Source organism: Condylura cristata, unplaced genomic scaffold (genome assembly GCF_000260355.1).
Source record: "Condylura cristata isolate star-nosed mole 26May11 unplaced genomic scaffold, ConCri1.0 scaffold00034, whole genome shotgun sequence".
Lineage (NCBI taxonomy): Eukaryota > Metazoa > Chordata > Mammalia > Eulipotyphla > Talpidae > Condylura > Condylura cristata.
Genome location: NW_004567135.1, coordinates 7,867,039 through 7,891,028, shown reverse-complemented (window position 1 = coordinate 7,891,028; position 23,990 = coordinate 7,867,039). Strand labels below are relative to the sequence as shown.

General features: G+C 58.2%; 1 protein-coding gene across 3 annotated transcripts in view; it reads right to left on the bottom strand.

The window, feature by feature from the left end:
* The window catches only part of KMT2D (lysine (K)-specific methyltransferase 2D), a 38,084-nt gene extending 14,408 nt beyond the window's left edge, over positions 1–23,676 (bottom strand). The window contains exons 1-38 of one of the 3 annotated variants that reach the window (XM_012732422.1): positions 23,611–23,676; positions 19,418–19,503; positions 19,047–19,173; positions 18,645–18,868; positions 18,422–18,531; positions 18,102–18,264; positions 17,658–17,823; positions 17,445–17,559; positions 17,154–17,311; positions 16,804–16,949; positions 14,880–16,667; positions 13,682–14,790; positions 13,145–13,258; positions 12,716–12,826; positions 12,062–12,166; positions 11,124–11,305; positions 10,818–10,982; positions 10,616–10,725; positions 10,471–10,518; positions 9,637–9,858; positions 9,286–9,405; positions 9,084–9,197; positions 8,737–8,867; positions 8,505–8,652; positions 8,280–8,345; positions 8,018–8,128; positions 7,684–7,830; positions 7,514–7,598; positions 7,064–7,305; positions 6,896–6,969; positions 6,638–6,688; positions 4,724–6,532; positions 4,439–4,621; positions 4,226–4,362; positions 2,139–4,033; positions 487–610; positions 262–346; positions 96–162 (exon numbers count right to left, since the gene is read on the bottom strand). In XM_012732422.1, the coding sequence (XP_012587876.1) occupies positions 96–162; positions 262–346; positions 487–610; positions 2,139–4,033; positions 4,226–4,362; positions 4,439–4,621; positions 4,724–6,532; positions 6,638–6,688; positions 6,896–6,969; positions 7,064–7,305; positions 7,514–7,598; positions 7,684–7,830; positions 8,018–8,128; positions 8,280–8,345; positions 8,505–8,652; positions 8,737–8,867; positions 9,084–9,197; positions 9,286–9,405; positions 9,637–9,858; positions 10,471–10,518; positions 10,616–10,725; positions 10,818–10,982; positions 11,124–11,305; positions 12,062–12,166; positions 12,716–12,826; positions 13,145–13,258; positions 13,682–14,790; positions 14,880–16,667; positions 16,804–16,949; positions 17,154–17,311; positions 17,445–17,559; positions 17,658–17,823; positions 18,102–18,264; positions 18,422–18,531; positions 18,645–18,868; positions 19,047–19,173; positions 19,418–19,466 (10,801 nt within the window). In that variant the 5' untranslated portion in view covers positions 19,467–19,503; positions 23,611–23,676. The remainder of the gene's footprint in view (positions 1–95; positions 163–261; positions 347–486; positions 611–2,138; positions 4,034–4,225; positions 4,363–4,438; positions 4,622–4,723; positions 6,533–6,637; positions 6,689–6,895; positions 6,970–7,063; positions 7,306–7,513; positions 7,599–7,683; positions 7,831–8,017; positions 8,129–8,279; positions 8,346–8,504; positions 8,653–8,736; positions 8,868–9,083; positions 9,198–9,285; positions 9,406–9,636; positions 9,859–10,470; positions 10,519–10,615; positions 10,726–10,817; positions 10,983–11,123; positions 11,306–12,061; positions 12,167–12,715; positions 12,827–13,144; positions 13,259–13,681; positions 14,791–14,879; positions 16,668–16,803; positions 16,950–17,153; positions 17,312–17,444; positions 17,560–17,657; positions 17,824–18,101; positions 18,265–18,421; positions 18,532–18,644; positions 18,869–19,046; positions 19,174–19,417; positions 19,504–23,610) is intronic. The other 2 variants (XM_012732425.1, XM_012732424.1) reach the window with 2 other exon arrangements.
* Between the last annotated feature and the right edge of the window lie 314 nt (positions 23,677–23,990).

Here is a 23,990-nt window from a genome sequence, read left to right as displayed (position 1 = left end):
GACGGTCAGATCAGGCCAACAAAATGGTGGTCCCGACCCCTCTTCCTCCACATGCTCCAAGCCACTTCCTGCAATCTTCCCAGCCCCATACTCACTGATCACCCCCTGGGCGAAAGTGGGTGGATTGGGACGAGGCTGGGAGGGGTCACCAGCATTCCGTTCCTGCAAGAGAGTGACTGTTAGGTCACTGTTCCATACCAGGTCCTAAGAAAAGGGGCCTGAAGGCAGAGAACACAAGCTCCTGTGCCCTTCACAACTCACCTGGCCACTCCCAGCTGCCACATGGTTCTGCAGGTCGCCACCAGGGCCTCCTGAGAGTCTCTGGGCGAGGAGGGACACTTGCTGCCTGCAGTCCACCAAAGCAAGGAGCATATGTTGGTGGTGGGGAAAGTTGAAAGGTAAAGAGGTAGGACAAACAGAGAGGGGGACAAGGGGGAAGGGGCTGGGACAGCAAAGGGCCACCCCCCCCCAGCCCCCAAGTCTCACCTGTTCATGCCAGGTGCTACTCCAATACTGCCCTGAGCCATCACCTTCTTGATGCCTTTCAAAGCCACCATCTTGGCCTTTGCAATGGGATCAATGATATCTTCTGCAGCAAATTTATCCAGGTCTGGAGAAGGAAAGTCAAGTGAGCAGGGCACTGGGTCATTTCCCTACCTGCTCTTCCTTTCCAAACCTTGACTTCCACCAAGCAAGCAGAAAGACGGCATGGCGCCACGGAAAAACACCAGACTAGAAGCCCGACAGTGACTCGACTCTGCCAGTCACAGGGCACAAGGCCCCATCGTCACTAGCACAGCACCAGGCAAGGTATTCAGTGTTTGCTGAGCCAACATATCAAGCCATTCCACTTCTGAGTGTCGGCTCCCTCCTCTATGAGCGAGATCGCGATCATGGCTCTGCCTACCTCACGGAGCTGTCCGGAGGATCAGGCGTGACAAAAATCTGCGTACACTTTATGACCTAGAAAGCATCCTTCAGAAGTAATGTTCTTAGGGCAACTGGTATGTTCCAAGAACCCAAAATGTGGGCACTGGGGCAAAACTTGACATGCCAGGGCTAAGAATCACCGACAGCCCACTGTTTGCCAGCCCAAGATGCCGGTTAGCGGGAGAAATAAACAATCACAAAAAACGTAAATCTTCTGGAAGTCCTAGACATTGAACATGTCTCCACTCCTCAGAAGTTTACTGACTCCCCACTTTGGAAAGGACTAACGAAGTTTTGAGGCCTCTAGGAGGGGAGGAGGAGGGATGAAGATGGGGTATGGTGGAGAACCAGGGGTGCTCAGTGGTGGGAGAGCTCCGGTGAGATGTCTGGGGATAACACCACACTGTCAACAAACGAATACTAGAGAGGTAAGAGGTGCTTCACCAAATGAATACACAGGTAAATAAACAGATAAGTAAACAGACTAACCAAACTCTCTCCTGGTATTTTGAAGAAATAAAACAGTACAGAGGAGCAGAGGGCAGGGTTCAAACTAGCTATTAGCTGTGTATTCCTGGGCAAGATACTTATCCTCCACGTCTGTCTCCTTTTCTAAGGTCAAAGACTGTAACAGCACCCTTAATGAGTCTGTCAGGGTGAGCAGACAACGAATGCGAAGTGCTCAGCACACTGCTTGGCAAACGAGTCACTCCATGAAGGGAGTGCCGTGTTGAGAAACACGGCTGTGACAAACGCCGTTAAGGCCAGCCCTTGCTTGCTCTGGTAGTGCCCATTTCCCTCCCACTAGTCTCCTCCAGCCTCGACCTCACTGACTCCAAATGTCCCAACAGTTTCCCAGCCAACTGCAGCTCCTCACGTCACTTTACGTCACGTCACCTCCCCGGACTGGATCTCCTTTACCACTTCTCTCCAAGTCCCAACTCCCAAGTCCTCTCCACAGCTCCTAGGTCTTTGCTACTTAAGACTTCCTGCCCTCGGGCCATTTCTTCACTCAAGTATCTCAGCGCCAGCTCTGCCAGGCACTGCCCCATCTTTTTTAAAAGCTGCATTGTTCCTGCCTACACCGCTCACAGTGGTTACAAGGGTCTGTGTCCCGCTCCTGCAACTAGGTCTGTGGCTTCAGGGCCCATAAGGTGGTAGCAGTGATCGCCCCTGAGTAACCAGCCAGTGCTCCCGGCTGAGGTTACCTGTATCTGGGAAAAAGCTGTTGGCCAGCTGCTGCTGCATTGCCAGTTGCTGGGGTTTCATGCACATGGAAGGTGGCATTGTACCCATGGGCTTCTGTGCCAGCACTGGCTGTGAGCTCTGCTGGGCCACCAAGCCTGCCTGCCCTCCATGCTGCCCACTCAGCATGTGTCCCTGGTTGGACACCATGCCCATGGAGGGAGCCAGGCGCTGCTGCAGGGCATGAGCTGGTGGCTGGCTGGGCATCAGTGGCTGCGTCAAGCCTGGCTGTCGGGAACCTCCGAGTCCCAGGGCAAGTTGCTGCTGGGGCCCAACCAAACTGGGAGAAGAGCCCTCGTGGGGCAAAGACATGACCTGGGCAGGACCAGGTGTGGACAACAGGGAATGCTGCTGAGGCTGCGGCGGCGGCTGCTGCGGCTGCGGCGGCGGCTGCTGCTGGGGGGGCTGCAGCTGTGCCGAAAGCTGCTGCTTCTTCTGCAGCTCCTTCTTCTCATGCTCTAACAGGTCCTCGATAAGCAGCGGTAACTCACTGGCTACCAGTGAGCTCTCCATCTTGTCCAGCTCATCCCCAGATGCTGTGGGTCCACTGGGCAGGGTCAGGGCTCCACTCTCTAGCTCAAACTTTTCCAGTAAGGAGGACCCTCCGGGGCCACTCAACGGGCTGGGGGCCAGCAGGTGAGCCGGCGGGCCTCCTGTGGCCCCAAAGGGGCCCTTCTCAGCCATGTGTCCACTGCCAGAAAAGGGTCCTGGGCCCATCCGGGTGTCCCGGCTGCCCATCCCAGTCTGTCCTGGTTTCAGTCCCAGACCCAGGGAAGTGGTAGCAGGTGCTGCCTCTATCTTGGGGCCGGTAACAGTGAACTGGCAAGGGGAAGGGTGGCGCCCACTCTCCTCCACCTTGGGCTTCACCTCAGGCAGGCCGGACGCCAGCCGGGGCTCCGCATTATCGGCAGCAGGCGGAGGGCGCTCCTCAGGGGCCAAGGGCCCCGGCTCCACACCCCGCAGCAGGGCTTCCCGCTCAGCCTTTTCATTGGCTGACTCCACCAGTCTCAGGTGCTCATTGAAGATGTCCTTCTTGTCCCCAGTGTCCAGCTCAGGGTCAGTGTAGGCCAGCAGGTCAAACTCATCCCCATTGAGCAGGTCATCCAGGTGGGGGTCATTGGTCTCCAGGTTCTCCAGGGTGCCCAACTCATCATCTCCCTTGGCGACATCCACACCCAGGCCCAGGTGAGCAAGCTCCTCGTCATCCTCTAAGGCCTTGTGGGCGTCAAAGTCATCGTCCAGTTCAGGATCCTCACAGGGTAACTTCCCAGCTTCCAGGGCCAGAGGAGGGGGACGGCCAAGCTCGGTGCGTGAGGGGGGCCGGTTGACCAGCTCCAAGCTGGCGGGCAGGGTGGGACCCTTGTGGGGTGGTGGATGGAGGCTATTGTTCAATTCAGGGGCCGGCGGGGCTGGGGGTTTCTGCGGGGGAAGACCAGCTACCACTAGGCCTCGAAGGCCTTCAGGAGCCAGTCGGTGGGTGTCCTCACTAACGGGGTAAAAACGGGGCCGCTGAGGGAGCCCCTGACCAGGAAATGGAGCCCCTCCAGGTCCCAGTCCTTTCTGTACATTGTGCCTCAACTCAATGAACTGGGCGGGACCAGCTGGACCGGGCACTGGCTCGGCGGGGCCGGACAGGCGAGTGGGAACCCCTGCCAAAGGGGGAGCCAGGGCCTGGCGGCCGAGCTCAGGCCCCGGCGCTGCTGGAAAGCGAGTGGGCGCCGCGAGTCTCATGGAGGCTGCTGCCGCTGTCGCCTGCTGCTGCTGCCACAGTTGCTGCTGCTGCTGCTGCTGCTGCAAGGGCAGGGACCCGGGGTAGGGCGCTCGCTGATAGAAGGCCTGGGAGCCTCCCACCAGTTGCCTGGAAGAACATGCACAAGTTAGTGAGATGAATTAGAACCTGGGCTCAGGGCAGTGAGGCGGGCTAGTTCGTAAAGACAAGGGTCTCGGGAGAGAAGGGGAAACTGAGTGACACAGAACTGGTGACAGGAAATCAGAGGCAGCACACGGCAGCAGTAAAACCCGGTCCCCACGGAACCTTCTAGAGCCTCACCGACTGTTCACATCCAAAGAGGAAGGGGTAGCTGGCGGAGGGGGCCGGGAGAGTCGGTCGTCACCAGGGAAAGCCCCAGGCCCCAGGATGGGGCCCCCCAGCTTGCTTGGGGGTAGTCCCACAAGGCTGCTCTTGTCCTAGGAGAGACAGGTGGATGAAAGGGAGCCCACCGCTGCGAGCCAACCCAGCGCCACCCCTTGCCACTCTACCCACCTGGGTGCCAGAAAAGGGGGTCTGGCCTCGACTCAGCTGCTCAAAGGCAGGGCTGCCAGGCTCGGCGGCCCAGGAGCTGGGGGGCCCCACTGCTCCCACCGCTGCGGCAGCTGTCTCCTTCTCCTGCCGCAGGGTGTTGCGCTGGATCTGCTGACGAATCAGCAGCTCCCGCAGCCGCTGGCGCTGTGTAGGGGACGGAGCGGAGGATGAACCCCCCTACTCTGACTACAACACCGGCACGGGACAGGTCACACGGGGGAGCTCAGGTCCGGGGCATCAGCTTACCTGACGCTGCTTCTCCAGCTCTGTCTGGCTGAGGCCGGACATGCCTGGGTCTTGGGTACCTGGAAGCTCAGGTGCCGCCAAAGAACTGCCCATTCCAGCCCCTGTATCTTCTCGCTTTTCGACTGGAGAGGTGATGCCTGCCCGCTGGGAGGCTCCATGGGCCAGGTAGGGGAGGGGCCCATCGGGCGCAGGTGGTAGGACTGACGGGGGCCGCAGTGGGGACAGCCTGTAGCCCTCTCCTGTGGACCCACTGCTGGGTCCCAGGGGGCTGCCCAGCGGGTGGAAGTTCCCTGGGGCGACTGCGTAGTTTGTGCTTTGCGGCTTGCCCAAAGCAGGGCCAGGCCCAAAATGGCTGTTGATCCCATGGGGTGGAGGGAGACCAGACTGAGGGACGGGGGGCTTCAGGGAAGATTCCCCTACTGCCTGAGGGAAAGTAAAACGCATAGGGGATGGGGTGCCCACAAAGGCACCCGTTCCAGGAGACCGGGCAAAATTAGGGGGCTGCCCACTAGGGACCTTGGCATGGAGTTCACCTGCGGGCCCCGAGGGCAGGGCTGCTGGGAAGCCCCCAGCCCCGAGTGGAGTGTGGGCCAGTGGTCCAGCCTTGAAGGCAACTTCAGGGGGCTGGGGTCGGGGTGGCTTGTGCAATGGGGCAAATGGGTCACGGGACTGAGGGCGCGAGGGTGGGCGGGAATAAGGGTCAGGGGACTGGAAACGCGGGGTAACAGGGGATGGGCAAAATGCTTCCGCAGACAGAGGTCGGGGTGTCAACGGGGACTGGGAACTAGACTGGGACTGGGGACTGGCAGGCACTCGGGAGAAAGGGTCGGAAGGCAGTGAGCGGGGTGGCAGCGAGCAGCAGCTCTCGGGGGCCGGGGCTTGGGGCCGAGGCGTCAAGGGCGGCTGGGCATAGGGGTCAGGGCAGGGGCCAGAGCGAAAGATGTCTGGGTGGCTGGGGGGAGAAGGGGCTAAAGCCTGGGCAGGGGGCGGCTCCTGGGGCCTGAGGCCTACGCCTGGGCTCTGGGGCTCTACCTGAGATGCCCGGGGAGTCAAGGGGGCTTTGAAGACATCAGGCGCCTTTAGCTCCAGGCCACCCAGGTGGGGGCCTGAGGAAGGCGAGTCAACAAAGCCCAGGTTTGGGGGACCATAGCTAGGAGAGGATGCCCCAAGCTCTTCCTTTTTCACCTCTAGGGCCTTCCGAGATTCCCCGAAAGGTGGGGGCGAGAGCAAGGGCTCCGAAGCCTTGCCGCCTCCTCCCCCAGTGTTCTCAGGCACTGCCAGGTTGTCCAGTGAGGGGCAGCGGGGTTTGAGGAAGGGGTCAGGCGTGGAGGGCTGGTGTCGGGGGGTGCCGGGTGGAGTAGTGTGGAATTCCCCTGGGTGGCCAGTCCCAGGACGAGATGAGGTGCCCAGTGCTTGAGGCTGAGAGGGGGCCCCAGCTGGACTAGGATAGGGAGGGTAGGTGGGAGGCGCTGAGGGGAAGCGGGGCTCCAGAGCGTACGAGGGTGTCAGTCCGAAGGGATCCTGCGAAGGCACTTGGGCGGGCCCCTGGGGCGGGAGCTTGAGGAAGAGCTCACCGGGCGAGTCGGGGCCGGGCACGGTGCCCGCCGGCGGCTTCAGGAACCCATCCGCAGAGGTAGACAAGCCGGCGGGGGTGGTGGGGCTGCCAATGAAAATGGTGGGGGCGGCAGCGGGGGGTGGACTGCCCAGTGCCCCTGGCTGGGGGGGAATGCGGAGATGGAGGGCCGGTCGGTCAGTCTTACGGGCCACGTCGCCCACCTTGGTCTGCTTGTTGATCTGACTCTCAGCCTGCTACAGGGGACCAGGCACAGAGCAGTCAGGCTGCTGTGGCAGGCCCCACACCCCCCCCCCACACCCCCCTAGCGCACCCCCCCACCGCAATGAGACCCCAATCACCTTTTGCACCTTGTTGATACGGTGAGCTGCCCGGTTATCTTTGGCCTTTTGCTGAGGAATACAGGACACAGCCTTAGGGCTGGGGCTCGGCCCCGAGCCAAGCCTTCATCCCTCACAATGTCACTCACAGTCCCTACCCAGAAGCTGATCCCTTCCGGCCCAGGTTGCTTTAGGGGTGGGGAATGGGAAAAACCAAGGTGAACTTCCCAAGGACAATCCCCCCCGGCTCCCACACCACCCAGCTCCCCACTATCTCACCAGGTAGGGGGCTTTGTCAGCAGCTGGAACCTTTCTCCAGAGTTTCATGATTTGTTTGCAACGGCTAGACCAGTCTGGTGGGCAGAGGGATTGTGTCAGAAGCGACCTGGTGACCCCTGCAACCCGCCATGTCACCAGGCTGGCCCCTTCCCCTCAGCCCCCCAGTACCTGGGTAATCTTGCTTGAGATTGGGAAAGTTAATGTTGGCATAGAGCACGGGTGAGATGGTGGAGAGTTGGCCCAACTCTTCATCCTTCTCCCAGCGCTGAAGACTCCTCTGGTTATAGGAGAGCCCGTCGCCCTCACCCTCTGTGGTGGGGGTGGTGGGGGTGGAGGGCGTGGTGCCTCCAGAGCCTGTCCAGGGGCTGTCTGGCTCACCGGGTTCCGGGCTAAAGAAGCCCCCGCGCTCCCTGGGGCGCAGGGGCAGAGAGTCACAGGGGGCAGGGATGCCAAGTCCCACCCCAGACAAACTGTGCAGAGACCCCAGGCCGCTGCCCTGACCTAACCGAAGGCCACAACAGGGGAGAAGTCCAAGGTTCCCTCCCTCCGCAAGGCCCCAGTCGATAAAAGGGAAGTGACTATGGGGACTCCCCGCGGAGGCTAAGCATGGATACCAACCTTGAATCCAGGAATGGGGACTGGCAGAGGCCCGGGTAGGAGTCCATTGGGCTGCCAGAGGGGAGACTGCCCAAAGGAAGTCCACCTACGAGACAGAGAAGAGAGGAAATGGCCCATCCTGGGGCCACGCTTGGTCCCATCCATCCACCCAGCCTTCAAGCCATTCCCACCTGTATCACCTTGAAGAAATGGCCTCTGCAGCGGTGTCCGGCTGCCGTCTAGGCCAGGGGTCCCACAACCTAGATGCTGCTCTCGTTCAGAACCCAGAACATCCTTGAAAAGCTGCTGTAGGTCCTTGGATTCCATCTTGGGCAGTTCTGTGGTAGACAACAAAGAACGTTACTGAGGGAGGCCAGGAAATGAAGGGGCGCCAAGGTCTGTGAGTGGTCATGACCAGGGCAGGCACTGAGGACCCCGCCAGTCACTGCGCAGGCGAGTCCCGCAGACAGGAACGTCTCCTTCCAGAGGCCCCTTTAACATGCAGCGTGTGGGTCACAGCCTCACCTTCTGTGGGGATCCTGTCTAAGTCAGAGCTAAGCATCCCTTCACCTGGGGTGCCTGGTTTCTCAGGGTCACTGGGCACTGGGGATGCCTTTACGCCCCCATCCTCAGGTCCTGCAATTGCCAGGAGAAACCCATCAGTCAGGGTCAGTATGGAGGAACCACCACAGAATCGTTCCGGCCTCTACTCTGATGGTACGCAGGCGCAAACTCGGACGACGGGGACAAGACCGAGGCAGGGGCCAGCCTTCTCAGTAGCGCTCACCTGGCGTATCAGCTTTGCCCTCAGGACCACGGGATTCTTCATCTGCAATATCTGGACCTTCGTCTCCTACAAGCAATGGTTCCAGTCAGAAATGTTCTACACTTGAGACCCCAAATGAGTTTCCAGTTGAGGTGCCATAGCCCATTCTCCACAAACTTCCCTCGCCAGCTCCTCAGTACAGAGGGAAGCTGGAGCCCCTCAGACCACCTCCTGCTCATGACTGACCTTTCTGTGTGGTGGGGAGCTCCTTCCTATCGGAGCCTCCGTCTCCCTTGGCTTTTGGGGCTCCTACTCCAAAGCTTGGCCGGCCCACCCCAACTGCAAAAAGGGCCTTCCGGCTCAGGTCCAACAGCTCCTTTCCAAAGAAGGCCTCCTGTGGGAAGGGTAAGGGAGAAACAGGCTTCTTTATGCCCTACAGGACAGACACTCCCTTCAACCCTCAGAGACTAAGACCGACCTGCAAGTAAGCAGGAAACATGTCCTCTAGTTTGCTCTTCTTGCGTCCTCGCCGCTGCTGCTTCTTCTTCTCATCCCCATCAGCTAAGCTCTGGTCCACGGAGCTCTCTGCAGGCAGGTCAGCAGGCATCACTGGGGACAGAACCGGAGGCGTCAGGCTCTCGGGGGAAACACGCATGCTGCTCCCAACTCGGCCTGGGGACGTTTGGTCGGCTCTGCTTCCCACACCAGCTGGGCCCATCACCCTCCTGGCCCTGTCAGTGAGCCTTCCCTGACCCCAGCCCTCCCTGGCAGCACCCCAGAGGTCCTGTGGCCCCCACCACCCCCCGGCCCCCATGGTGCCCTCACCCGTCTCACCCTCGTCGGGCTGCCCATCCCCACTCAACACCTCCGCCTGTGCAGCAGGCCCCTTTTTCACACGTGTGTGGGATTTCCGCTGTCGCACCATGAAACCACCAATGCCTGCCAAGAAGCAGAACTGAGGCTGAGACACTGCTGGTGACCGAGTGAGCTGGCCCTCACCCTTGACCTCCTCGTCCCTGAGCCTCACCAGGCCGATAGGGTTTGCGCTTGCGTTTTTTGCTTTCCTCAGTCTCCTCTTTGCCAGGCTCCACATCAGGGCTGACGGGGCCCTCCAGCTTAATTTCACATTCCATGTGCTCCACACCACCTATGTGTGGGGACAGGAGAAAACGGAAGCAAGTCAGAGGCGGGGGTCTCTTTAGCCCTGCCATGCTGCCACCCCACAACCTGAGCGTCGGCTGCCTGGCCTGTCATTTGGACAAGACTGACAGTGGCTTGAGGGTGATCAGGGTGATGCTGCTGCCCCCACCCAACACCCTAAACTCTCATGAGCATGCTTCCCCTACTTTGGCACTTCCTGAAGATTTCCCAGCCTGACCTTCACCCTTGAGCAGCTCATCAGTGTCCATGTCCCCATCCTTTTTATCATCAGGTCCAAGGGCATCTGAGGGCTCCGGACCCTCCAGCCCTGCCTCGCCTGGAAGGCCAAGCCGTCCTCGCCGCTGGCGCCGCTTATGCAGGGGTGACATGGTCAGGTTACGCAGCACAGCCATGCCAGTTTCTGTCAGCCACACGCCCTCGAAGCGAAAGTACTGAGGCTCTGCAAGAAGGGAACATGTGACCCCTGGGGGGTAGCACCAGGGAAATCAGAACCCCAAGTCTCAGCCCAAGTCCCCAGCTGCGACAAAGCAGGGTGAGAGAAACCAAAATCCAGCCTGGGGTTTGTAGGCTGGAGAGGAGCCCACCAATGGGCGCTGGCTGCTACCCCAATTCCCAGTGACCAAGGGGACTCTGAGGCCAGAGTGTAGAAATCAGGCTGAAGATTAACTCCAGGCTCACTAAATACACTCCGGCTGCCGGTGGCCAGGAGGCCCTGTTTGATGAACACAGCACACAGTGCCCGAGACCCCGGGAGCTGCACCCCACGTTGTGACGGCGGAGAAGGCCCCTGCACCTCTGCTGAGGAGAAAGAGGTATGTTCTCTAGAGAAGAGGCACGTTCCCTGGTGAAAGGAAATGCACCGGGGAACAGGAGGCCTTGGTTCTAGCCACAATGTTGCTGCTAATCTAGCGTGGCATTGGGGAGGCCACTCAATCTCCCCAGGGCTTAGTTTTCTCCTCTGAAACTGAGGAGGTGAAGCTGGAGGCTGGAGCTGGACTAGGTTGTCTCGAAGGTTGCTCTGGCTTTGGCATTCAGGATTTCTGCCACTTACCTGGTTCTTTCACCTTCATAGGCACCAACTCCGGAGGCGCAATAGGTGCTGTGGAGAGGCAAACCAGGGCCGCTCGAAGTCCCGTCCCACGTCAAGGCACCCCCCGTCCTCACTCCCTCTCCTCTCTCCGTTGCCTACAACTTACCTGCAGGCTTTACCACATAAGGCTGGCACGAGACACAGTCAAATCCCTCGTCGGCTGCCTGCTCCACATCATCCTCTGTGAAGAGACTCTCACAGCCAGCGTGCATCCACCTTGGAGAAGGGGGTGGTAGATACGAACCCAGACAATGAGAAGCTGAGGGCAGGGAAGACAGGGCCAATATGAGGGAAAGGGGGGCCCTCACCGTTCACAGTGGCGGCACTGGATTAGCAGATCCTCTTCCACGTAAGGAGCGTGGCACACAGGGCAGGTCACCAGGCTGGCACAGGGGCCGCAGTGCGTGTAACTGTTCTGCCATTCACAATGGAAGCCGGGGGAGGCGGCCCCGCACTGCATGCAAGACACACACCTGGTGGGGGCAGAAAGACAGGCCCTCAGCACTAACCCACTCAAGGAAACCAGAGGCAGCCTCACTGAGAAGCCAGCGGCCTGCCATGTCACGCAGTCGGTGTCTCGGGTCCTGGCCCGCGAGGACCCTGGGTTTCCTTACCACTTGCACTTCCAGCCGCCCTTGGGCACGGTGAGCAGTGGGGGGTCCAGGCAGTATGTGTGGTAGCTAATGTCACAGTCATCACAGAGCAGCAGGCGCGAGGGATCTGAGGCCTGGCCGCACACCTCACACACGATGCACTCCACGCAACGCCAGCCCTTCAGCAGCATGACCTTGGTGATCTGCGGGAGGAGACAGCAACTCCTCGGGATGAGATTCAGTACGAAGGACTGACATCGTAGGGGAGGGCGGCACTTACACAGGGAAGGTGGGGCTGGGACCCCAGTGCACGCGTCACACTTCCACTTGGCTACAGGAGGCTGAGCAGAGTGCACGGGCCACGAAAACCATGACTCTGAACTTAGCCTCCCAGGATGGCTGCCGAGCAGAGAAGAGCCTCACCCGCCACTGCCTTCTTACAGGAGTGGAACAGCAATGTGGGGTTAGAGAGTCCCCAAAATGACTAGGCAGTTACAAATGAGGTCGCACTTCCCCCAATCTTTCTTGCGCATTTAGAACTCCTGATACTGTTGCACATTCATGCATATTAGCAGTGGAAAAGTTTTAAATTAGCATTAACGAAAACCCCAAAACAACTGCTTATACGCGGGTCAAAACAGCTTCATCTGTGCAAACACGAGCTCACAGTTCTGACTTTATATTCTGCCTCCAGACCACATCATGTTTCCCGCTAGAAAAGTTCTCGGGGTTTATATAACAGATTGATTTACACCATGAAGTTATGGTCTCCCATAAAGAAACCATAAAGACCACTGCCATTTCCAAAGGACTTTCCCTCTCCCCGAGTTTGATAACCACTGACAACGGTGAATTACTTCCGTGATCCAGTCACTTGTAAGAGGTCGTCTGGTCAGGACAGGGACCCGAGTGAAAGATGAGTCCTGCTCCCCCCACCTGCCCCTGGGCCCTGAACTCACCTTGCTGTTGACACAGTAAGGGTGATAGCACTGGGAGCACTGGGAACAGGCCAGGAGATGGCCCTCCGCCCCCCGGCCGAAGCTGCCACACACCACACACATGTCCTAGAGAAACACAGAAACGCGAGTGTCCGACGGAGCATCCTGAGCCCACTCAGTCCCAGCAAATGCCTTCCACACTAGTCTGAGAGGAGCCAGGGGTCCAAAGCCCACCCCAAGCTTTAGGACACGGTTCTTTCCTACCATGCATTGCTCTCCTGCTGATCAGGTAATGTGCAGTGATACAGCCTGACACAGATTAAGGTAAGAAGTGAAAAGACGGTAAGATGGGTAAGGTCTTGTCAGGATGAAAGGATACAATGTGACAAGATTCTCTGTAACATACTGGCTCCCGAGACTACATACCAATAGGGCAAAGATCATTTCTGCTTTTCTCACTGTTACATCCTTAGCTCCTAGCTCAGTGCCAAGCTCAAAGGAGAATTTCAAGAGAAAGTTGATGAATGGACAAATGAATGTGATCCTGACACACGATTTCCTCACTAGCTGGTTACCCCAGAGGTAGGTCCTTGCTTTTCCCCTCTACACGCCCATACACATACACGCCAACATTCAGTCTGCTGAGGATGGCAATGAACCGGTCAAGTGCAGTACCTGCATGAGAACAAACTTGTCTGTGTTCGAGAAGAGAACCACAGTATTTTGCATGGTGTCGTCGTCGTCATCTTCCTCCTCCTTGCTGGGAGAGCTATCGATATCAGCAACCTGACAGGCAGAGAGTGGTGGAGAGGGAGGCAGTTAGAGCTGCCCTGACCAGTTGCCTTCCCTCTTTGGTTTTGAAAGAGATGTGCACCCGCGGCTAAAATGAAGAGCAGAAGCAAGGCTACGAGGCAGAACACCCAGCCGTGAGGCCAGGGGCAGGCTTCAGGGCCCTGGCCACGGGGACAGAGCAGCACAGCGAGAGAGGCCCCGGCTGGCAGGGAGGCAAGCGAGCGGGCAGGGAGTGGCCGGCAGGGCCGAAGGGGTGTTTAAGCTTCGGAAGGGGCGGCTGGCGCGCGTGGGGCCCGGGAGGCTTCTCCTTACTACCAGAGTCTCAACAGAAGAAGCAGTTGACTTGAGCCGGGCCCGTCCTCGCCCTCGCCCTCCATGTGCTCCCCCTCGCGGCCGGCGCCTTCCTGGGAAACTGCTGCTGCGGCCCTGAGTGAGGAAAGAGGACGGTGACCCCGGGGAGCTGCGGGGTCCTGCGTTGGGGCACAGGCGTGGAGGGAAGAGCAGACAAGTGGAAGGCAGTGGGCACTAAAGCCCGGGAGTCCCAGGCCAGGCGGCGGAGCGGCGGCGGGTTTGTGGCGCTGGCCCCAAGCCACTCCCTCTCTCCCAAGAGAGGCGACGTCGGGCGACGAGAAAAGATACTGGCTTAAGCGGTCCGAGTTTCTGTCACTGAGTAACTGCAAACCGCTTCCCGCTCTATGCAGTGTCCTCTCAGTAAGACAAGTGGGCAGGCCGAAGGCTCTCTGAGAGCCTGGGCGCCAGCGGGCCAGGGCAGAAGGTGGCAGTGACGAGGGGCTACCCCTGCGACAGCGGCACGCCACTGGTCACATCAGTGGCTGGTCAGCTCCTCACCTGTTTGATGCGGGAACGAGCTGGGGAGCTGCGCCGCCTCCCTTTGTCCCCCTCGGCTTTGCCTCCACCAACAGCTGTCCCAGCGTCACACAATAATGAGTCATCAGTCTCTGGCAACGAGTCGGTACAGAGCCGCAGGGAGCCCTCATCTCGGGCTGGACTGACGTCTGTGGAGACCCCCAGCTCCATAGACAGGGAGCCACCTCCCTCAGGGTCAGGAGAGCCCAGCAAGGGCTCTGAACCAGGAAAACTGGCACTGGCATCCCCCTGGCTCAGATTGGAGATCTCATTAACGATGTCAGATTTGATGAGAGTGGGTGGGGTGGGGGCCACTGGTGCACGCGGCTCCTCTTGATCTTCACAGGGTGAGCCCTGCCCTGCCTGTTTGCATTCTGGGCCATAGACCTCCATAGGGGTCACAGGGGCCAGCTCCTCGGGATCCAGGAGCACAGGGGAACCCTTAAGTTCACTTGTCAAGCTGCCGGGGGTCTGGCCAGCCTCTGGCTGCGAACTAGGAGTGTTAGTCCCATCCAGAGGGGCAGTGTCTTCCCCGAGACCAGAGAAGTCATCCAGGGCCGGGGCAGGGCTGGGGGCAGGGCAGGAGAGGTGCCCCGTTGGGGAGGGGAGCGGACTGGCAGGGCTGGGCTCCAGGGCTGGGCACTCGGGTTCCATGGCTTTCTCGGGCTCCATCTCGAGAAGCTCAGCATCACCCGAGACCTCCGCAACCTTCTTCGCAGGACTCAGTGGGGAGGGAGTGGACAGTGGCAGAGCAGGAGGCGAGCACTGGGGAGGAGGGGAGCTCTGGGGAGGTGACGAATGCTGGAGGAGTGGAGAACACTGAGCAGGGAGAGGCACCATCAGAAGGGGAGAAGCCAGCCCCATCGGGGAACCTGGAGATGGGGGCAGGATCATTGGGGGTACAGGTTCAGGGTCAGTGCAGTTAGCTTCCGGCGGAGGGCTGATGGGCGTCTCTAGGATGGGGGCAGTCAACGGCGACTCAGGGTCACTGTCCCCTTTGGCACCAAAGGGGTAATCCAACTCCCTCAAAGGAGACAGGGCTGGTGGGGCCACAGCTGTGATAATGGGTGAGAGCGGAGGAGGAAGAGGATCTGGAGAAAGAGGAAAGGAGGCTCTTAGATTACATGTGCCATTAAGGGCTAAGTCTGTTTCAGAGAGGGGGGTATGAGCATCACCCTACCTGATGGCATCAGTTGAGGCGACAAAGATGGCTCCTCAGAGGGGGACAATGGCAGTTGTTCTGGTAGAGGGGTCAGAGGTGGTTTCCCAGGCTCAGACAGGGCTGGCTCTCCAAGCAAGGGAGATAAAGGTGGCTCCCCAGAAGGGAGGAACACGGACAATTCCTCAGGTGCAGAGCAGAGACCTGGCTCCTCAGGTGGAGGGGTCAGGTGCATTTCCTCAGGCCTGGGGGACAGACGCGGCTCCTCAGACTGGGGGGACAGACGCGGCTCCTCAGACTGGGGGGACAGACGCGGCTCCTCAGACTGGGGGGACAGACGCGGCTCTTCAGACTGGGGGGACAAGCACGGCTCCTCAGGCTGGGGGGACAGGCACGGCTGCTCAGGCTGGGGGGACAGGCGTGGCTCCTCAGGTGAAGGGGACAGTTGAGGCTCCTCAGGTAAAAGGGGCAGGTGTGTCTCCTCAGGTAAAGGGGAAAGACATGACGTCTCAGGTAAAGGGGACAGCTGAGGCTCCACAGATCCAGGATAGAGATGCAGCTTCTCAGGTGTAGGGGACAGAGGTGGCTCCTCAGGTGTAGGGGACAGGTGCGGCTCTTCAGGTGTAAGGGCCAGAGGTGGCGCCTCAGGTGTAAGGGCCAGAGGTTGCTCCTCAGGTGCGGGGGACAGGTGAGGTTCCTCAGGTGTGGGAGACAGGTGAGGCTCCTCAGGTGCAGGAGACAAGTGAGGCTCCTCGGGGGCGGGAGACAGGTGAGGTTTCTCAGGGGCAGGAGACCGGTCAGGCTCCTCAGGGGCGGGAGACAGGTGAGGCTCCTCAGGGGCCGGAGACAGGTGAGGGTCCTCAGGAGCAGAAGACAGGTGTGGCTCCTCAGGGGCAGGGGACAGGAGTGGCTCCTCAGGCCGGGGACAGAGTTGCAGCTCCTTGGGCAACGGTAACTCCTCCAGCGGTAGGGACCTAAGTAAGCTGTCTGGCAGTGGGCAAGCAGGTGAGTCTTCAGGTGGTGGGGATGTAGGTGAGTCCTCAGGTGGTGGGAACAGGCGTGAAGCCTCGGGTGGAGGGGATGAAGGCGACTCCTCAGGTGGTGGGGACAGGGGAGATTCCTCAGGCGGTGGAGACAGGCGTGACACCTCAGGTAGGAGGGATAGGCGTGACACCTCAGGAGGAGGAGACATAGGTGAATCTTCAGGTGGTGGGGACATGGGTGAGTCCTCAGGTGGTGGGGAAAGGCGTGATGCCTCGGGTGGAGGGGAGAGAGGCGATTCCTCAGGGGGAGGAGACAGAGGGGATTCTTCAAATGGTGGGAACAGACGCGATGCCTCAGGTGGTGGAGACATGGGTGACTCCTCAGGTGGAGGGGACATGGGTGACTCCTCAGGTGGTGGAGATAAGCGCGATGCCTCAGGTGGTGGGGAAGTGGGCAATTCCTCTGGCGGAGGGGACAGGGGAGACTCCTCAACTGGTGGAGACAAGGGTGATGCCTCAGGTGGTGGGGACAGAGGTGTCTCAAGTGGGGGTGGTGGGGGCGACGCCTCTGGTGGAGAGAAGGGTGACTCCTCCAGTGGAAAAAAAGGTGATGACTCAGGTGGGGGAGACAGAGGAGATTCCTCAGGCAGTGGAGAAAGAGGTGATTCCTCAGGCGGTGGGGACAGGCGTGATGCCTCAGGCGGCGGGGACGAGGGTGATTCCTCAGGTGGTGGGGAGAGGGGCGACTCCTCTTGTGGGGGCAGCAGTGGCATCTCCTCATTTAGGGGGGTGTCCAACTGGGGCTCAAGTTGGGTCCCTGCTCTCCCTGTAGACACAACACACTATGCTCCTACCTGGCTCGGTTCCAGTCCACAGAAAGCACAGGGTTGGGGCAAAGCAGAAACTGTCCCTTGCCACAGAATAGACGGAAATTACTTTGGGGACCCTCGAACCCTACTCACCTAGTGGTTTGGCTTCACATTGCAGGGGCCCCGGTTCCTTGGGTTGCATAGAGGTCACGTGCCCACCCTTTGGCTGCCCTTGGCATGCAACGTACAGAGCATCGGGCTCATCACTGGGGGTATCGCCAGGCTCTGGGGGTGAGAATCTGCAGAGGGTACAGGGGAGCAGGCACCGTGGCTCTCATCAGCTAACAACTCCTAGAGAGCACACGGGGGCGAGGCACGATTGCTATGGATTGTACTGCCCGCCTAGGGCTCTCTGCTAGAAGTCCAACTGATTAAAGATGGCGCCTACCGACCTACACACTTCCTACTCCCCATCCCAATCTCTTCCAGTTCACACCACCTACCTGTGACAGACAGGGGGATGCTGCTCAGCAACAGAACTGATAGGGTGACCTCCCTGGGCTTTGTGACAGCGGTGACAGAGCGAGTAATTTTCAAACCACTCAGAGCTGGGACTCAGCTCCGCCGCGCCCGCTCCACAGGCTCGGCACACCCGGCATGCCTGGGGAGAGGAGTGGGCAAACGGGCACTGGTCAGACAGCAGGGCTGGACGAGAGCACAGGACTCGTCCCACGGAATAAACTCAGACTATGACGGGGGCAAAACCAGGGTTATGTACCATCGGGGACACTCACCTTGCACTTCCAAGAGTGAGCAGGCAATTCCTCCATAGGTGGCTTTAGGCAGAAGGTATGGTACCCTTTGTCACATGTCTCACAGACCAGCATCTTAGAGTCATTCCCAGGTTTCCTGCAGGGGCACAGGGCGCAGAACAGGCTCGTGTCTGCCCTCACTTTCAACCCTAACCCTGTGTTGCCTAAGGCTTCCCTCCTGCCCTTCCATGTTACCTGCAAGCTTGGCACACTTTGCACTCAGGGCACTGCCAGCCAGCACGCTTTCGGGCCGTCAAGGCAGTGTCCAGGCAGGCCCCATGATAGTGATGCCCACAGCTGGTACAGAAGAACAGATCACACAATTCCCCTGGCCCCTCACAAACTGCACAACGAGCCTCCTCTGCAGTGGGAAGGGACAGAGCACAGCTGAGTTACAGAATCCTGGTGCGATTCGGCACAGTGCTGTCTCCGTACCAGGCATCCCATGGTATGCCAGGCACGATTCTAGGCACTGCAGACACCATAGTAAACAAGACAGTCAAAGCCAACAAATGTCACACCTTTGTCAGTGGCGCGGACTGACAGTGTATCATTACACACGCCCGAGTGCCCCAGTGGGAACGCCCCAGACACACTTGGCCCCGCAGTGCTCTCTGTCCAAAGAGCAGGACTTCTCACCCAGATGTGCAGCCCCCTCACTGTGCTCCGGGCATAACAGCTGCAGTGTTTTCATGGACAAGAAGGAACCGCTGGCAGTTGCACAGGGGAAGTGGTAAAGCCGTGGACATCCGGGCGAGCGGCAAGGGATAGAGGCACCGAGCCTGGTGCAGTGGGAGCAGCGCTGCCAGGGTGGAGACAAAGCCTCAGTGACGCGGACTCTCTCCAGAGCAGCAGGACAGGCACTGGCACTCTGCCCTTCTCGTTCGAGCCCAACACAGAGGTCCAGCAGCCCCGACGAGCCCGCCCTCCACCTGCGCGATCCCTGGCGCCAGCCCCACCTGTGAGATCCCTGAGAAGATGGCCTTGTCCACACCACATAGTTCTGGGCCCTCGTGCCCCCACACACCTGCCGACCACGCAGCACACCAATGGTGAGCCCAGCAGGACCCTTTACAAGTAAAAAGAGGCAGGAAAGAAGATTTAACGAAAGAGATGATCACTGACTCAAGACCACCCTCGGCCCCCTTTATGGCTCAACTCGGCCCACCTCCCCTCACTTACCTCCAGGTTCTCCTAGGTGGGCAGGTGTCAGGCCCTCAGGGAAACCAATCTGTGACAGGTCCTCACTGGGTAGCACTGCTTCATTAGGTCCTGGGCTCCCCCCAGGGGACACCACTGGACACTGGGGCCAGTCAAACGGCAACTTGAAGCGCTGCAGCTCCCTCTGCCCATGTAGACTAGGCTCCCCACAGTTACAGAGAGCACAGCGCCGCGCGGGAACCCCACTGTGGACACACAAACATCAGCACCATGCCAGGGCCCCTGCCCACAGGCACCCTGCCCACCCCATGATTTGGCATACCTATGCTTCCCAAACACTCATTCTCTTAAATCTTCCTCCTTTTGAAAGCCCCAGGTTCACACAGCATGTGCCTTCATGCCCTATGTGACCCAACTAGTTACCTGCAGTCCTGGGGAAGCTCCTGAAGCCTGAGACCCCCAGAACCGGGCACGGAGACCTCCCCGACATGTGGGTTGGGAAGGTCTGGCTCAGTGGCGCCTGGCTCCTCGGAAGCTGCAGGTCCATCAGCTGAACGAATAGAGAAACACATGTCACCTTCAACTTAATATTAGCCCCACTCATTAGACCCATGCTGTCATCCAAAACCCTGACAGAGCCCAGTGATGGCACTTCAGTTTTGGCCCCAAAAGTCCCTCAATTACCAATACACTAGACAGACTGAGCACCTCTCCTTGTGCCAGGACCAGAAATCTAAGGCTGCCTGGGGAGAGGAGAGAGCTGTCAGCAAAAATCCCCAAATCGCCCTACTCACCAGCCGGTTCTGAATCTTTATCCTCACCAGGCAGCTTCTGGCTGTCCATCCCTCTCTCCGACTGGGCAGGGCCCTCTCGGGGAGACCTGTAGTGCCGAAAGGTATCTGTTTAGAGAGTCTCCCCACTAAGTACTTTTCCCATAACCCTAGAACAAAGGCAGCTAATGGCATCTATATACCCTACAGAAAACTCCTATGCTAATACCACAGAACAGCAATCATTACCCCTCTTACCTCACTGCCTCCCCACATAAACACCATACCCTCTCCTCCCAGTCCGGATTCTCAGGGGACCACTGCCACCCTCCAGTATAAGAATTCTCTGGGTACTAGCACCCAACTAGAGGCACATCCAATCTCTGTCAGTATCACCCTTTGCCTCATCTCTTGAGTTCTCGGCTTCTGGTAGGTCCCGCACGCCCGGCGTTTCACAAGCCTCACATCAAGCCACTATCCCAGCAGTGCTATCAGTGCCACCCAAACTCCCCTCCCAAAAACAGAGTCCAGGGTCTTGCAGGACATAAAACACATTATTAGAACTAAAGCCCATCTACAGGTGGATCTCTTCTACTTTCACTGGGTTCAATCAGGATATTTCCATCACGACAGGAGAAACTCCCCAACATTCGCCCATGGCCTATCCAAATCCAGCTCAAGTCCACCCACTGGCCCAACATGACTGACCTCCACCCAGTATAAAGGCCTTAAATGTTGCCCTTAGCAACGCCAACTGCCCTTCTTCCTCAGATGTCTCAGTAGTTAACAGAAGGGAGCCCTAAGAGTTACTGAGCATGTGTAGCCAGGCCTGAGGCTAAGCATGCTGGGAGTTGTAGTCTCAGGAAGCATACAGCCACTCGGAAGAGTTCTAAACAGGGCAGGACACAGCAGAGCAGAGGAGCTTCCTTCCTCTTCTGTCAGACAAGGTTTCCACACACTCTGGGGGGTGGGGGGTGGTAACGGTCCCCTCTTCAAAGATATGCCTGCCTATACCAGACTCAAATGAAAACACACTAAAGTTAAACCTTTGGGTGTATTTTCCTAAACCTGCGGGGGAACTAAGCACAGTACAAAAAAAGACAGAAGTAAAGAATAAGAAGAATTACAGAGGCGAGGAAGAGGAAAGAAATCTGATAGAAGGGAGAAAGGCATAGGTGCCAGAAACTCTCAGTAAGAAAAGGCAGGAGCTTAGGCAAAGAAAGTATAGAATTCCTACAGAGGGGCTGGGGGTGGGGAGCTCTCTAAGACAAAACCCGAAGTAGAAGTTTGAGGAATTTATCTTACCTTTTTCTATCTTGTTTAACCAGAGGTACCACACCAACTTTAGTAAGGACAAACCCAAATACCTCAATCAGCCACTTGGGAATGAGTGGCAGGAGCAGATGAGACATGGGGAACCCTCAAAAGTGCCTAAGATTGGTGAATCAATTAACTGAGAACCACAGTATTACTCCTTCTTCCTACCCAGTGTGAGTGGAAAGAAGCACTCACGCTCCTTTCCAGAGACTGGTAATGTGCCTTCTATGACATGGCCTAAGAGAGGAAACCATTCTACTCCCCACCCCAACACACACAATCAGAATCTACTAGGTGGAAAAGTATCACCTGATACCTGTTACCTCCATTCTCAGATCCACTCTGTCCCAAACCTGCCACATAACCCCACTTGAAAAGAAAGCAGGGAGGTTACCAGGGCTCAGAAAGCTGCTCTGGAACTTTGAGAAGCCCTCAGAAGCCATCTGCGGGAAGCAGGGGTTAGGCGGTCTGGAGACAGACAGGACCTTCTTCCTAGTCACTCATTCAAGGCCTGACCACACCCCAGAGACTTCAAAGTTTCTGACACATGTGCATCTTACTGTATACTGCCACTACATTTCCCCAAAGATCTCCCACCTGCTCTGCAAAGCTGAGGCTAAAGGAGTCACAAACAGCAAGAAATAAAAAGCAACAGTGATAATAGAGTGGGTGGGAGGACTCTGCACAGCACACAAGGCCAAAGGAACAAGTTCCTGTTCCTCCCCCAAGGCACAGCCTATCCAGCAAGTGAGGCTGGTACTGCCTGGGGAAGGCCAGAACCCACCTCCATCCAGCCTGGGAAGAGAAAGCACCAACACCTTCCAAGTCGGAGGAGATGAGAGATCAAGAAGCCAAAGGTAAAGCAATCTCCAAGCTTCTCCAAAAAGAACAGAAAGGTACCTCCAAGAAGCCTGATCCTTACTTCCCTGTCCCTGCACACCTGGCACCTGCCCCCCCCCCCCCAGTGCTCAGTCCCAGTTATGAGGCCCCCGGGAGAGCTAAACAAATAAAGAGCACAGGTCCCCGTGTCCCCTCATTCACAGCCAGAAACCACAAATATACACCAAGTTTAGTTTCCCCTGGAACTAAACTGGGCTAATGCCTGGCCAGGCTTCCTTTGGGGAACTAGAGATCTCGGGAGTAAAACTTCTGGCTCCTGTAGTCCTAGGCCTGAGAGGTCCCAAGCAGCAAGGAGAAAAGCAGGAATTCATCCCAATCCACTCTCTTCCCTGCCTCCACCCCAGACTAATAGCTTTCATTCTGTTTTCCCAGCAAAGGGGAAATGGAGGCTGGGAGAGGTGAGAGGCTGAAGCAGGCCCTTGAGTGAACAGCTCTTCTGTAAGGACTCAGGACTTCCTGGTTCCCAGCCTGAGAATCAACCCATACCTCTCCCCACCCCCACTTTGGGTCAGCCCTCCAGGAAGAAAACAAATGGCCACACTGGCCCTGCAGACCCTCCAGACCACTCCTGGGTTCCCTGGGCTAAGTCACAGCTAACAATGAGCGGTCCCTCCTAGGAAACTCTTTGGAGAGACAACAGGAGGGGCTCACCGGAGAGGCAGGGACAGAGAGCACGGTAACAGCTAGCTCCACTCCATCACCCATCACCCGGTGCCGCCTCTAACCTCAGGGGCAACCAACCCAGATAGCTTTCCAGGGCAAACCCCCTATTTTCTCCTTTCCAACCAGGTGCAAAGAGATCTAGCTATATGTTGGAAGGGGTGGAGGAGGGCGCAAAAACACACCAGTCAAACGCCTGCTGGGCAGCATGACAGCTGTGAGAGGGGCTGTCCCAGTCCAGGGACCAGAGGAATGAGGTCCATCCTGAACCCTCCATGCACTCACATACACACCCCTTCTCCCTAGCACCTCCCACCAGGGCTGGAAATATGGGCTTCAGGAGAAACGACTCTAATCAGATCACTTCTCCTCCAGAGAGGTAATGGCCACCCTAATCTGCAGGGCTGGGACAGGACCAGAGGGCCAGTTAACATTCCCTGTTGGAAAAGGGTTGGAGAGGTCTGGGAGGGGCCTACAGGATTGGCCAGGGACTTATGGCAACCAGCTCTCCCACCAAGCCCGAAAAAGCGGGAGACAAAAGCCATTTTTGTAGCCCACATTCAAGGAAGCAAATCTCAACGGTGTCCTCTATAATCCCCTAGCGATTATGTCCATCCGAAGAGGGGAGGCAAAGCTGGCTAAGACAGCACCAGGCCTCAGGAGGGTCACTCTGCCCAGACAGGGGTGGTTCAAAGTTGAACCAGACCAGAGCTGCCCCCCCGGAATCCACCTCCTTCTTGCCTTGGTCAGCCCTTTCATCTCACTGGTCAATTTCCTCACTCTCCCCTTTGCACCCTGAAATAAGGCCTGGTTGAAGATCTTGGGTTTCTTGAGTTTCCCAAAGTCTTTTTTGCCAGGGATGGTCAAAACAACCTTAAAGTCCAGGCTGGCAGCAAGTCTGACTGAGCAGTGGCACCTTACCACCCCCACCCCAAGTTGCTCCGTTCCCAAGGCCCACAAGGAGCCCTGAGAGAGAAGCGGCCACCTGGGATTGGTGTTGGCATCAGGGCTTGGGTCCTAGTTTAGCAGAGCTCCCCCCAACACAAAAAATAAACAGGCGGAGAGAGGATCTGGCCAGGTTCCCAACTCCCCTGGTTCCTTGAGGCCCCCCCCCCAAGCCGGCCACCCCGTCTTTAAAGGGGTACACACCCCAAGACACCAAGGCCTCAGTTCTGTCGAGGCAACTGGCTCAGGTTCCCTTGACAGACCCTGCCAAAGGAGCCCTCCTCTGCCCTGGCACCCCTTTCTCCAACCTAAAGGCCAGCTCCGGCCAAGATAGTCCATCTGGCTATGCCCCCAGTCCAACCCCTTCTGGGCCCTGGCCGGCGGACTTCACTCACCTCTTCACAGGGCGATCCAGAAATCTTCATCCGAGAACATGGCCAGAGCCCGGGCCGCTCCCCGACCTCCAACCGCCAGAGTGATCACAGACGCCCCCCGCACGGGGGGGCTTAGAGGGGCCAAGAACGGTAAATCCAGTTCGGAGTGGCCACCCTCCCCCCCCCCCAAAAAAAGGGCAAGAAGTCAAAGAGGGGTTCTCTGTCTCGGGTTCCAGCAGTTTAGGTTTCCATGGGCAGCCCCAGGGAGGCGAATCCCGAGCGGACACAAAGAGAGCACCGGTGGCTTTGATCTTGGGCGAGCAGGCTCCGCATCCGCGTCGCCGGGCGGCCTCTCAGTCGCAGGGCCGGGCCAGCGCCCCGGCCGCCCGCGCCGGGCTCGG